This window comes from Artibeus jamaicensis, unplaced genomic scaffold (assembly GCF_021234435.1).
Source record: "Artibeus jamaicensis isolate MK-2021 breed Jamaican fruit bat unplaced genomic scaffold, CSHL_Jam_final contig_384, whole genome shotgun sequence".
Taxonomy (NCBI): domain Eukaryota; kingdom Metazoa; phylum Chordata; class Mammalia; order Chiroptera; family Phyllostomidae; genus Artibeus; species Artibeus jamaicensis.
The window spans coordinates 12,068,536-12,082,932 of record NW_026521810.1 but is presented as its reverse complement, the minus strand read 5'-3'; the positions used below and the strand labels follow the sequence as shown (position 1 = coordinate 12,082,932).

The window sequence follows — 14,397 nt, the reverse complement described above, 5'->3', positions numbered from 1 at the left end:
AATAGCTGCAAACGAGTAACAGTAGTTTCTTTGACATAATATTGTATCCAAACATTAGTATTCACATCTCCCTTAAGTGTCAAAGACACTTTGAAAGTTCCCCAAAGAAGTTAGTGCTTATTAAATTGCAGGAGAACAAACATACGTCGTCAGAATATCCCCTTATTTTTAGGCTTCTCTTGCTCTTGGAACGGCGTGTTGCTTACACAGCAAGCACAGGAACCTGACCTCCCCTTCTGTGTTTTGTAGCTAGTGGTGCTAAAAGGTAAATCCTGACATTAAATCCAGTCCCATTTTTACCATTTTACCATCAGCCTCCAAAAGTGTGACTGTAAGGAGAAGCCATTGGGGTGAAAAGCTCCATGTTATAAATCACTTTGGGTTATGCCAGGTTCCCCCGGGTGCAGAGTGGATGCACAGGGCCCCCTGGCCCCAGCCCTGCCTCTCTCGAGGTACCTAGGAGCCGGATGACGTTTGGGTGGCTGAAGTCTTTCATGCAGGCGGCCTCACTGAGGAACTCCTCAATCTCTCGCTGAGAAAAGCTGTCCACTGAAAGGAGAAATGGGAAATCTCAGGCACGAATAATGTGCTCGGCGAAGGGGAGGGGCAACAGTAATTTTGTTCTCTAAAAGTAAAACTGGGGAAGACAAAACACAGCAACAGCAAACAGATGAGTGGCTGTCAGGGGCTGGGCGTGGGGACACGGGGTGAGACGACTGCAGGGCACTGTGACCCGTGACATTATGTACTTGCCAAACCCACAGGATGTACAACACAGAGTGAACCCTAGTATAACTTCGGTCACTCATGTTTGCATGCAGGTTCTTCAACTGTAAAAACATACCACGCTAGTGCAAGGTGTTAACACAGGAGGGCTGTGTATGGGGAGGGTAACGGGGACTCTGTACTTGCTGTCCAGTGTTTCTATAAACCCAACGCTGCTCCAAAAATTAAAGTGTATTAGTTTTTAAAATCGTAAGCAAATCCGATTGATCTGTTGCAACCAGTCTGGCCTTAAAAGAAGAAGGAACATGTGCCCCCCTCTCTGCGCCATGCAAGTCTGCTTGCTCAGTGCTGCCTTGGGAACTGGATACACTTTCACACCAAGTTTCTGGAGTTAATCCAACTGAAGAGAGACATTTAAAAGTCTATGCTAAGTGACGTAAGTCAGCGACAAGAGGACACGCAGCGTGTGACCACATGTGTACAAGGCAGGCAGACAAGTCGACTTCACAGACAGAAGTAGAAGGGGCTGTGCTGGGGCCCTGGGGCCGAGCTGTTTAAGGAACTGAGCTGCAGTTTTGCAAGACGAAGTTCGGAAGCTTAAGGTGTTGGTGGCTGCACAGCAACGTGAATGCACTTAAAGCCACTGAAATCAGAAACGGTGAGAAATGTTTAAACGGTGAGAAATTAAAACTAAACAAAACACACCTGAAGCCAGGTATGCCTTAGGGAGTCTGCTTCAACAGGGTCCAAGGATTAACTACAATTACTTGAGAGCGTCTAGAAGTGTCAGTACATTCAATGGGTTTAGTATATATATTACTCTTCTTATAAAAATAAAGTTTAAAAAATATAAAAAATAATTCTATCGACCTGCAAAATGCCTGCCACTTAGTCCTCACCTTTAGCCTTTGCTGCAAATGAAACAGGTGGAGCAAGAGGCGGGTCTGCCTGCAAACCCCTCGCCCAGCGGCCAGCACCCAGGCAAATGCAGAGAAGCCCACAATTAGAGGCCGGAGACCAGTCTTTCGAGCTTTGATAATTGGCATGAATCCAACTTGAATGCAAGTTATTCTAATTAAGTTGAAGAACAGCAGAGTCAAAGCAGGACAAAACAGGTCCCAGGCTCAGCTCCTCTGACCGGGTCCCCTAAGTAAAGTGGGGACGATGGAAGGAGCCTCCCTGGGGACACACTGGGGGGAGGGGTCCCAGGGCAAAAATGCAAGGCAGGACCAGTGCTGAGTGTGGCTCCATGCGGGGCTCAGGGAACACGCCACACGACTGAGGTCCGCTTTATGGGTGCGCAGCTGAACAGCTGACGAGTGGAACCACGACACTCACGGGGCCACCTGCTGCCACCACATCAGGCCTGCCCGGAGATGCCCACCTTACCTGGAGTCATGAACGAGATAAAATGAATGGCATGTCATGGCCTTGAGGGTGACAACTATACAGTGCAGGTATGAAGAGCTCGTTAGAGTAACGGTTACGAGGCAGGCCCCTGAGTGGCCCTCCGACCCATGGGTGACCCGATTGCAAACCATGAACTCCAGCCTGGCTTCACGGAGCCCCAGACTGTGCAGCGGCTGCCCACACCCAGAAGGATGGTTTGATGGGTGATAACTCACACTTCATGGTCTTCACAGCCACTTTCTGGGAGGTCCCGTCTTGTTGACTAAGACTTCCTTCCATCACAGACCCAAACTCTCCTGTGAAGCCAAGCGACACCTGTGTGGGCCTCGTGTGAAACCCCCCCTGCCCAGTGAAACACCACGGTGCTAGGGCCGCGGTTCTCCTGTGGCCCGAGGGCCCCGCACACAGTGGCTGGGAAGAGCTGCCGGGCCACCCACACTTGCAAACCAGGGCACGGGCCAGGCAGTGACGTCCTGCTTGTCACCACTGTGTTGGTGTGGACTTAGCTCAGTTCACTTTGTTACAGGACAACACAAAAAAATGTTTTCAAAATTCACAAAGTAGAAACTCTGAACACTATCACCATTCATCCTAATATCGGGTTGACAAATTAAATGTGTTTTCCTCCTGAACTAGGAAGGTGCCAGCAATCACAAACTCCACAATGAGAGGAGTAAATGTAAACGAGAGAGCAACCCCCCCGTGAATCCCGTGCCTTTTTGGTGGAGGCGGGGAGTTCGCGTTTTCGGGGCCTGCTCTGGGCCAGACACTGCGGAGCCCCACTCATGGGCCAAATCTTAGTTTCAAAAGCACTACTTTATCATTTTAAATGATAAAATGGACTACTCGTATTATCAGGGCCACAAAATATTTCTTGTTTAATAATGCGCACGGGGTCCAGCAGAGGTGACGCTCACACCATCGCGTGTGGCTGGCAGGGTACGCGTCCACGCCTCGCATGAGGTCCACAGCAACTTGAACATCGCACCTAAAATGTCCCGCGGGCTGCTCGTGTGATGTGGTTGTGTCACAGAATTCCATGCCAGTGATTTTGCACTAAAAGATCTGGTATGGATTACCAGCTCTCGGAGGAGGGGTGTTATCTGTGCTGGACCCTGAGTTTTAAAAAAATTACTGTGAACTGCTTTCTTACCCCGTCTGTTAAAAGAATGAAACTGCTTTACCTTCGCCCAGAATTTTTCCAAGAATTAGAAGGTTCCTGTCAATCACGACATCTTCCAGCTTATTCTGCAGCTCCTCGCTGACTCCCAAGCTTCGTACTATAAAAGTGACAGGGGACATGTGAGTTGTCAGTGTTTCCTTTTCCATGTGAACATAATTCAGACTGTATACAGAGTCCATAAAATAGCTAAACACTTTTCCCATTTTATGCCCCACAAATCTCACCACCTCCCTGCAAATGGCCAGTGATAAAATACCACACTTAATTCTGCTATGATTAAAGCGAGTAAAATGAGCCCTTCGGGACAGGATTAATTCTGAGGGACCACAAAAATCTGAACCATAGTCCTCCTTCCGGTGTGTACTGTCAGCAGCTGGACACCCCATTCCTGTTGGGTAGGTTCTCCCCTGAGACCAGGAGGGTGACAGAGAAGTCAATAGATTTTTCCAGCGCAGTATTTACTGTTATATCCCAAGGACGGGGCACAAAGGAGCCACCAGGCCCCTCCCATCCTCCCTGCCGGGGCAGGCGGCTCAGAAGCCACAGGAAACCCAGAGCAGGAGCTCCTGCTCACGCTCGGCACGTGGAGCCCCTCGTGCCAACACGGACGGTGCTGCACCGAGTACTGGGAGGACTGGAGAACAAGACCTGGTGCAACGAGCGTGGGTGTGCAGCACCAGCAGCAAGTGCCGTCAGTGAGCGTGGTGGCCCAGGGGAGGGAGACCCGTTTGAAGGCTACCTGGCAAAGGACTCAGTTTGTGCCCCAGCAGGCAATGCACACAGCTTTCACAGAAGAATAAAATGCGGATAATCTGGACACTTTAGCTATTAGTGAAAATACTTTACCCAAGTGGTCCTCCAATTAAGGAAATAAATTGGTCTAAATTAAGACTTTTTAAAAATATACGAACATCTAAAAGCCAAAACTTCTAGATTAGAAAAGTAAGGAAACTGTAACATTCTATATTACATGAGTGTTTCTTTCATTGCAACCTGTATTTCATCATTCCTATATCTGGCTTGTTGTTGCGGCTGTTCTGCCAAACACACAGAAGTTTCCATTTGAAAGTCATACTTTCTACACAGCCTCTGAAATTACCCGAGAACATACAATGATCTGTTTATTCCCCCTTCAACTAGGAGAGTGCCCACTCTGAAGCAGCAGAACTCAAACCACTATCCGTACAAAGTGTCTTAGCAAATTGTTCTCCGACTTGAGTGCCAGCAAAAACAAAAAATAACAAGCTCTGAAACTGTGACATGTTTTGCTGTTTTCTTGAAATCCCTGATCGATACACACATCTCCCATCACCCAGGAGTTCCTTCGCCCCCCACATTTCACGGCACTTGGAGGCCTTCACCCCGGCTACTTCACCCCTCATTTCCAGTAAATCGGCCGGTAAGTGAAGCACAGGGCCAGGTCCAACCATGGCCTTGCTGCTTGCTGAAGGCGTGGTGCACATTAAAAATATCCGTTCTTCGACTCCTTTGGCTTTTGTGAGGTATCTGTCACTGAATTTGTTTTTCTTTCTTCGCTCTCAACTATTCTAACTTTTATCAAAAAAGGGAAACGAAGGTCAGCTTACAGGTGAGTTGGACGGCTCGCCGAGAGAAGGACTTCTTTGCCGTGTAACTGACGACCAGTTCCAAATCCTCCCCCGTGAAGGCGTTCCTGGGTGACGGAACACAGACAGCTCGAGTTCCCACCGCAGCAGGCGCTGGCCCCCTGTCTGGGCTCTCCCGGCTCATTTGCTCTTTGACCCACATGTTTCAATCAGCTTGCCACGGGTTATCAACAACCCTGCAGCCGTCAGGTGGTGATTATACCGAATTTATGGCTAACTGGGGGAAAAAGCCCACTCTCAAACAAAACTGAGCCTTCCCATCCATACGCATGCTACTCATTTCCCATTTACTAAAGTCGTCTTCTGCATTTTTTGGGAAAGGTTGCTAATTTTACCCCACAAAGTTCCTGAACATCTATTGAGTTTATTCCTATGAACGTGATAGTTTGCATTGTGTTGTGGGTAAAATCTCATTCTAGCACTTTGTCTTCCATGTATTTTCAAACCAGAATCAAAATATTTTTATAACATGTACCCGGCTGGTGTGGCTCGGTGGATTGAGTGCTGGCCTGCGAACCAAAGGGTCACTGGTCTGATTCCCAGTTGGGGCACATGCCTGGGTCATGGGCCAGGAACCCATTAGGGGGTGTGTGAGAAGCAACCACACATTGTTGTTCCTCTCCCACTCTTTATCCCTCCCTTCCCCTCTCTTTAAAAAGAAATAACATTAAAAAATATATATTTTTACAACAGGTAGTGGTCTAAAAGCATTTCCTGCTAAAGGAAAGCAAGAACAGAGGGTGCCTAAGGGAAGACTTCAGAAGGAGCAAAATGGTACTGAGTTTCCACAGCTGGGCAGGGCGGCACGGCCGCACGCAGCTCCTGAACGCTTGGCTAAGCCTCGACAACAAAGCGGCACCCTCTGCTTCTGCGCCCACCTCTCCAGATTCCTCGAGTGTGTGTCCAGGGGCCCCCACCCGGCCCCCGGGCTCAGGCCCCCCACGGCAGCCCCGACCGATATCCCGAAGGCTCTGTCTTTACTGAGCCTGCCTTTGAGGAGCCTGAGCAAATGTGTCCACGCATCCTTCTATTTTAGTCATTGCTTCCTCGGCGACAAGGATGTATGCCACCTTGATGACACAAACCGCATGCGGCCACTGTTTTTGAGGACACCAACCTCTTTGACTTGGTGCCTCTCCATGAATGACTGTGTCTGAATGTCTCGCAGCGAGAAAACTGATGATAACCTTGGAGACCAGTTAGAGTGGGGTAACACAATGGAAGCCTGGATACATTAAAAGACTCGTCTAAGGGACAGAATGAACACCAGACCCTGGGCGTCACATTCTGCATCCTGGTGCGGTCCCTCTGTGGGCCGGACTCCCAGCACCACAGGGCCTTTACATGTGCTGTCCTTTCGGGCTGAAATGCTCTTCCTCTCCCTCTCACCCAATCAACACTTTCGCTTTCTCCTGCTTTTACCTCAGGTGTCAGCTCTGCAGGGAGGCCTTTCCTGCCTTTCTTAATGCAATCAATCTGCTGCTGTGTACGCATAAGGTCCCTTTACATAGAATTTTTCACGGCTGCCATTTGACATTAAGTTGTGTGATGACTGCCTGATTCCCTGCTAACGGGAGTCCCATGAGCAGTGCCAGGAACGGTGCCTGCTTTGTCCACCACATGCCCCAGGCCATCCCAGTGCCCAGCACCTTGCAGGCCTTCAGCAAGCCACTCCTGCACTCGCTGCAGAGGGTCTCTGATCCCCAAACTACAGACTCTGGGGTGTACTTTAGTCAACTCAGGATGTGAGTTAGATTTTCTCCACGTCTTTAAAATCGTCGCTTTTAGAATTTACATACCAAGATATACTCATTACAAGGTAGAGTTGTTAAGCACAGCGGGTACCTGACCACAAGACTGAGATGGACACACGCAGAGGACAGCCCAGCCTCCGTGTCCCTGGGAGATTCTGGGGGAATGCCTTGTGCTAAGGCTGTGGAGCCGGGGGAGGGGCTACATAGCTCCTGCCCTCCCTCATCCGGTCCCACTCCGAGGTGTCAATGACTTGCCTCTTTTACAAAACACCCCCTTCACCCCGAGAGGGACAAACTGCATCTCACGGAAACCCAAGCTCTCCACACAGGCCTGCAGTGGGAGGCTGGGTTCCGGGAACGACCCCGACACGCGCAGCCTGTGTGCCTGGGCTGCTGTGCTGGGGCTCCTCAGTGCTCCTGACACCCAGCTGCTGCTTGGCTGTCAAAGCCACACGTACAGAAAATAAGAAAAGAGCTTCTCATAAATTTGATTGTGAAAATATACAGTTTTTCTCTATTGGAAGAATAAATAACTGATCATTACAGAAAATGTGTAGCATGTGTATCTAAAGTCTGTGAGCTATTTCTTCCATAATTCCACACACGTTCAACCTGAATTTTGCTGCGAAACTCCTCCTTTCTTTACTATACTTTTGTCTTTGTTGGCCAGCTCCCTCTTTCAATTACCCATTTTTGCAAGATGTCACATGGGTTCGTCACTTGTAGACAAGACAGAAGCACAGAAAACAGGAAAAAACCAGAAAACACAGAACTGCTAATGCTTTGGTGAGCTTCTCCTAGTATTTTGTTTGCACATGCATCTATTTGATTTTTGTTAATGGTTAGGATCATTTAAAGACTTCTAAAAAAAGTCCTTACTTAACAGCAACTGAGTTTGGTTAGTGAAGGCCCGTCACGGCCTTCTCTGCCAGTGAGCCCTCCAGGCCGGCTCTCCCTGCTGGCTGCCGCTGCAGCACCAGCTTTGTGAGGACACTGCCTGCCCAGGGGGAGCACAGGACAGGGCGCCCAGCTGGGACACTGAGCGGCTGGCCCAGCAGGACAGGCACTGTCGCTTGGCAGAACAGCCTCATCAATAACACCGAACAGAACATTTTTACCGGCACACTTACCCGAACCACGTCTCCTGGACTCTTTTTCTGATGGCCAGGGAAACATACAAAAGCAGCCCAATCAGAACGACTCCGAAGAAGCAGCCAAGGACGATGAGCACGGGGTCTGTGTTGCCAGGTGCTGGAGTTGACGAGGGGGCAAAATCTACCCACCCTGGGAAAAGACCGATGAAGGCAATTCAGAACACCTCGTTGGGATCCGGAACACACACACAACGCTGGCTTGTCACGGGGAAGGGCAGAGAGTCAGGAGCTTTATTTGGAACCAGTCCCTCTGGATTCCGTGATCCACAAACACAGGCAGACCCGCTGTGGCAGTGCAAGCCGAGACTGCGCAGGGTGCTCTTGGAAACCAGTCGGTGACTGTGTCAGCCACAGAGATACAGGGAAGTGAGAAAACAGTCAGATTAACACTGGCTGGCACACTGTGACTAAAATGCTAGGACACTGAGAACTGGAATGTTTATTTCTCTGTAAACACTAGTCAAGAGTAGTGTGAACAGGGCTTGCCTCCTTCCAGTCGTATAACTTATGCTGTGGACAGAATCTGCTTTCTGTGCCTGTGCATTGTCATGCTCTGTTCTCAGCGCGGATCCGCTTCCAACATCTTACCCTTCGTGCTTTCAGTGCTGTGCAGCATCTCTGAGAGTTCCTTCCTGGAAAGGTCTCTGTTGACGTGCCTTCCTCTGGGACATCTCCGTCCCTTGGGGCATGATCACTCCATTCAGGTGGGTAAGCTCACCTTGTCTGAGTCCCTGGCTGTGCGTCTAGGGTCTGTGAGCTGGTTCTTCCATAATTCCAAACACAGTGAACCCAAATTTTGCTGCAAGACTCCTCCTTTCTTTACTACACTTTCATCCTTGTTGGCTAGCTCCCTCTTTCAATTACCCTGTTTTGCAAGAGGTCACATGGGTTTGTCACTTGTAGACGAGACAGAAGCACAGTGACATGCCTTAGATGTGAGTGAACTGAGTAACAGAAGTGCAGTGACCAGCCAGCACCAGACTTTGAGACACAGCTCACTGGGCGAGGTCGTGATGGGCCCGTTATTTACGTGGATTTGTGGACTGTGGAGCTGGCGGTGCAGCGGGCATTCCCCGCGGTCCTCACAGCTAATACACCGTAGCTCACACACTGTTAAGGTGTGGTGTTAACTCAAAGGGGTAAGGGCAATGTGTGCACACTGGGATCATGCAAAGCACCGACTGCAACTATGGCAAAGCCCTCTAATCATTCTGGACAGTTTATTATGTGTGAAGATAAAATCCCTGTCATCTTTTTAAAAACTTTTTGTTTTAATCCTCACCCGAGGACATTTTTTCATTGCTTTTAGAGACAGAAAGAGGGGGGGGGAGAGAAAGAAAAACACCAACGTAATGGAAACAAACACTGGTGCCTCCTGAGGCACCGATCTTTTTGTAGGCTCCCCAAGCGGGGACCAAACCGGCAACCTGAGCATGTGCCCTGAACAGAAATCGAACCCTTGCAGTTACAGGATGACGCTCCAACCAACTGAGCCATGCAGCCAGGGCAAAAGCTCTGTCATCTCAGTCTGATTAAAAAAACCGTGTGTTTAGAATCAGAATGTCATTGTCTTTGAATTTCTACCAGGCAGACCAGCCTTGTGTCCCCATCACCAGTTACTGACGGTCCCAGGTACAGAGCCTGTGGGCTGCAGGACCTGTAAAATGGCTCCACTTCTTCACTGAAGGGACAGGGTGTGTGAGGGTCACTGGAAGAGACTGCTGGGAACCCACTGGTCTGCTCACAAGTCCTGTCTGCTACGAGTACAAAGGCCGTGTTTGCAAGGACTTGTGAAAGCCCAGGGCACACGGATACAGACGTCTGTGCAAGGAGTCGGTCACGGCAGTTTAACATCAAAGAACCAAACCCAGAGCACAGTCAGAACAGAGCTGTTTCCCCTGTCTATACAGGTGAGCACAGCGCTGGGGCCACTTGGTGGCACCTTGCCGAAGGATGCTCCAACAACATGGAGAAGCCGGCATGCAGCGCTGGACACTTAGCTCAGGGAGCCCAGGGCTGTCTGAGGGCAGCTTCTGCAGGACGCCCTGTGTGTTCTGGATCGGGCAATCATGGAGCACGCTGGCCGGGGCCTGAATGGGCAATAATTTGAAAGAGACAATTAAAGAGATCTAGAGAATGAAGTATCCGCCTTTCCAACATTTACTAAGTATACATCATTTAACTACTCAGTAATCCAAGTCAAATAAGGTAACATGAGTGGACCAATCCTCCTACTAAGTTAGAAGCATTCACAGTCATGCTACTGGGAAGACTCACATGTTGGTGAGGTGCGTTACCCTATCGACTCTCTTTACCGTGGGAAAAATTGCCTTTGGTCTTTATGTTTCAGTCTTAACCCAGCCACCCACTCTCTGGCAACCTGTGCACCGCCTAGGCGGACCTGCTCCAGCAGCCCCTGGGGGGCCCGGCTCTCACCATGTACAGGGACGAATATTTTCACTGGGGCACTGAAAGGTCCGACCCCTCCTGTGGTGACAGCGGCGATCCTCACGGTGCACGTGGCATTGTGGACTTGAACAGGAATCTGCACACGGCTGCCATTCTGGCCGACTTCTTCCAACAGCTCTTTCTAGGGACGAACAAGGAAAGGAAATGAAACACGGCGTTGCCTGGGGTGTGTCACCTGCTGCACCACAGTCCCTCCTGAGGGAAGTCACCCCACCACATCCGGGGGCTGTGGCCATGCTGCACACCATCCCCTCCCTCACTCAGGCCACAGCCAACAGAACAAAAGTGTAGGGACGCAGGCTGGGCTGGCAGCCACCGGGGTGGGAGGGTGCAGCACTCAGAGTGGCAGTGGAGGCGCCTCTGCAAGGGCAGGAGCCGAGCAGCCTGGCGACACGAGCAACTGGCTGCAGACTCCCCAGGGTTTTTACAGAGCACTGCCCAGGAGCCTGGCTGCACCTCGACACCGGTCGCCTGCCAGCCTCCCTCAGACCAGTGCGAGTGGGCTTGTTCCTTGTAAGTATAAGAATTCCGACTAAAATCTGAGGAAGGTACTGACACTATTTTTTTTCTGCCAGTGTGATAAATGCCCAATTTGCCCAATTTTCAAAACTGTGGTTTTATTATTGTGTTTGAAAGCCACTGCCAAGTAACATGTGCTGTTATGACACAGAAGAAAATGACTTCTGAAAAAGTAACCAGGACCTGCGCCACCAGGGTGGCTCAGTTGGTTCACGGGTTCGATTCCCGGGCAGGGCACATGCCTGGGTTTCAGGTTCGGTCCCCGGTTGGGTATTTACAGAAGGCAGCCATTTGATGTTTCTCACTCATATCCATGTTTCTCTCCCTTCCTATTACTCCCTCTAAAAAAAAAAACGAAAGAAAAAAAGTAACCAGGACTCAGTGTTTATACAGCTCTCTACCCTTTGTTTCCAAACCTCAACTGTAATGCTGGTCTCTGGGTAGGAAACTAATTGTGTGCCTGGGGCTGGCTTTTCAGACAGGGGCCGGATGGGTTTGGAAATCTGACTTCACAGAGAGAAAGGAGGCTGTCCTGTCATGTGGAGCACAGATGTCACGGGTCACCTGTGAACAGAGGGGCCTGGTTTGGGGGCAACATTCTCCCCCGGTCACTGGGTTAAGTGCAGTCACTTCTAACCATCACAGAGGGGGGACCAGGGAGAGGGCAGTCCCATCTCGTAGCCCGGGGGGAACCCGGGTCAGCCCCCAGAGACTGTCTCTGTATCTGACAGGCAGTGACCATCAGGTCCCAGAAATGCCTCAGACAAGTGACAATAAGGGAAAACATAGACTGAAAAACTGTTGGTTTTTCTATCCCATTGGATTCTATTGTTGCAGAAAGACTTGCCATAGGTTTTTTTTTGTTTCTTAATTAAGTGAACAAATTAATAATTAACAACTCTGGGGGATATCCAGGCAATATCTGTTTTAGAAACAGCATTTATTTATGGCAAACAGCTTTTGTCTAAAGTCAAAATATATTTAACATGTAAATTGGGTGAAGTTAAGATGTACAACATGTTGATTTGAAACACAGATTACATAATTACTGTTGTGTTAGCCGCAGTCAACACTTCTGTCACGTCTCGTAATTGTCCTTTCCTTTTAGTGGGGTAATGATGAAGACCCGGTCCCTTGGCGGGTGTGGCGATTACACTGCAACGCTGTTGTCTGTGTTCACTGTTAAATCCGTAGGACTTATCTGCTGGCTCGCAGCGTGTTTGTCCCAAACCCACTTTTGCTTCTGGGTTACCCGGCCACTCTCTAATTTGCGGGGGGACAGGAGAGCATCAGGCAGCGTACCTCCCTGGCCCCGCTGCCCTGCAGTGAGTGAGGTGGGCGGCCGAGGACCCCACGCCTGCCTCCGCACTGGCCCCCGGCAGCTCCCCAGGTGCACAGCTCCCGGCCTCACCGATGCACAGGTCTCTTCCGGCTCCGCACCTTTGTCTACACTCAAATATGAGACCTCATTTCTGAGAGAAATTATCTCAAAGTAAGAGAAAAATGCATAATTGTGAAAGAATTAAATCTCTGGAAGGAGAGAAATCCTAACAAAAAAAGATTTATCCTTTTGGAAATAAATGTAAAAGCCCTTTATGATACCAGCTGGCTCAGGGCCTGTACCTGACTATGAAAACCTAGAGAAGTGACTTTTTAATTTTCCTGTCCTGCCCCTTAAACAACTAAAGAGCTAATCCATGCACAGCGCCTGGCGTGGCGCCCTTCACAGCTGCTGCCCTCGGGCTGCACCGAGGCACCGCCTCCTGGCCACACATATTGAAAAGACATAAAAACTATTCACCCTAGGAGTGCAATTATAATACATTTTGAAGTAGTAATTAGAAAGATACATGATAAACATTTTAGTGGAGGTTTAACAATTTTTTTCTAAAAATATTCTTAAATGGTAACCTCCAATGTTGTTTTAAAATGATCACTGTTTTAAAAAAGTAATGTCTTCCATCCTTTCTGTGTTGATGCCAAATGTGTAAAGAGAGGTGTGACCATATCCATGTCCTCAAATATCATTTTAATTTTGATTCTGAAAGCTGACAGGGAAACCCATTTAGTAATCACATACACGGTCCTGGCTGGGTAGATCAGTCGGTTAGAGCATCATCCTGTTATGCCCAGGTTTCAGGTTTGACCCCTGACCCCTGGCCCCCAGTCAGGGCACATAAAACAATCGCCCAATGAATGCATAAATATGTGGAACAGAAAACTGATGTGTTTCTCTCTCCCTTTCTCTTTCTCTGTCTAAAAGCAACAAAAAAATTAAAACGCACACATGTAGGAGCTGAGCTGTGTGCACAACCCCTGCAGTGTCAGGTGCCAAGCGCAGAAGGTGGGGCTGCGTCCCTGGCGCGACACAGTCTGGTCGTGGGCACACGTCATGGGCCAGCTGCATGTTTCTCATTTACGGCCTTTCATTTTCTTCAACACAGGCCCACATCCTCACAGACTTAAAATACGAGAACGATTTCAAATACAGCACGACATTGATTACAACTTTACTCACGGATAAAACATGTGGACCTGGCCTACTGGGGGATGTAAAAGCACATCTTCTGAAACACAATGACTTGTTTCTCATGTGGGCATTAGTTCATGAGGGTGACCTCAGTGGTGTTTGTGTTCAAAAGACTTTAATTTAATCTTCAGCTCTGTGAGAAAGCACAACCCTATCTTTTTAACTGTATTTAAGAATATGACCTTTTTTATTGCCTCAAAGAACAGCAACATTCAAATGGGAAGGACTAGCAGATAAAAGTTTCTGTCATGTTAGCTGATCCATAGAAACAAACGCCAGGGAGGCTGCCAAAATGAGAAGACAAAGAAACATGGCTCAGATAAAAGCAAAGAACAAAACTCCACAAAAAGAACTATACCAAATGGAGACAAGCAATCTACTAGATGCAAAGGTCAAAATACTGGTTCTAAGGATGCTCAAGGAATGTAGGGAAAGAATAGATGAACCAAGTGAGGACTTCAACTAAGAAAGAGGAAACATAAAAACAGAACTAGAAGATATAAAAAGAAAACCAGTCAGAAGTGAAGAATACACTAACTGAAATGAAGAATATATTATGTCCTGGTTGGTGTGGCTCAGTGGATTGAGTGCCAGCCTGCAGTGTGAACTCAAAGGTCACTGGTTTGATTTCCAATCAGGGCACATGCCTGGCTTGTGGGCCAGGTCCCTGGTTGGGGGTGTGTAAGAGGCAACCGATTGATGTTTCTCTTGCACACTGATGTTTCTTGCCCTCTCTTTCTCCCTCCCTCTCTCTGAAAATAAGTAACATCTTTAAAAAAGAAGAATATATTACTACAGAAAATCAGCAGAGGAGTAAATGAAGCAGAGGATCATATCAGAGATTTGGAAGATAACAAAGGAGAAAATACCCAATGAGAACAGCAAAAACAAAAAAGAGTCCAAAAATATAAGGATAGTACAAAGAGTCTCTCTGGGACAACTTCGACCCTGTCTCTGCACCGACAGTCACATCATGGGGAGGCTGGAAGAAGAAGAGAGAGAGCAAAAAATTGAAAATTTATTTGAA

At 48.6% G+C, this 14,397-nt stretch overlaps 1 protein-coding gene across 2 annotated transcripts in view; it reads right to left on the bottom strand.

Annotated features, from left to right (window-relative positions):
* The window catches only part of MERTK (MER proto-oncogene, tyrosine kinase), a 91,428-nt gene that overhangs the window by 12,417 nt on the left and 64,614 nt on the right, over positions 1–14,397 (bottom strand). For both annotated transcript variants that reach the window (XM_053664564.1, XM_053664565.1), the window contains exons 9-14: positions 10,289–10,442; positions 7,829–7,982; positions 4,906–4,991; positions 3,321–3,416; positions 2,352–2,432; positions 457–549 (exon numbers count right to left, since the gene is read on the bottom strand). In XM_053664564.1, the coding sequence (XP_053520539.1) occupies positions 457–549; positions 2,352–2,432; positions 3,321–3,416; positions 4,906–4,991; positions 7,829–7,982; positions 10,289–10,442 (664 nt within the window). The remainder of the gene's footprint in view (positions 1–456; positions 550–2,351; positions 2,433–3,320; positions 3,417–4,905; positions 4,992–7,828; positions 7,983–10,288; positions 10,443–14,397) is intronic.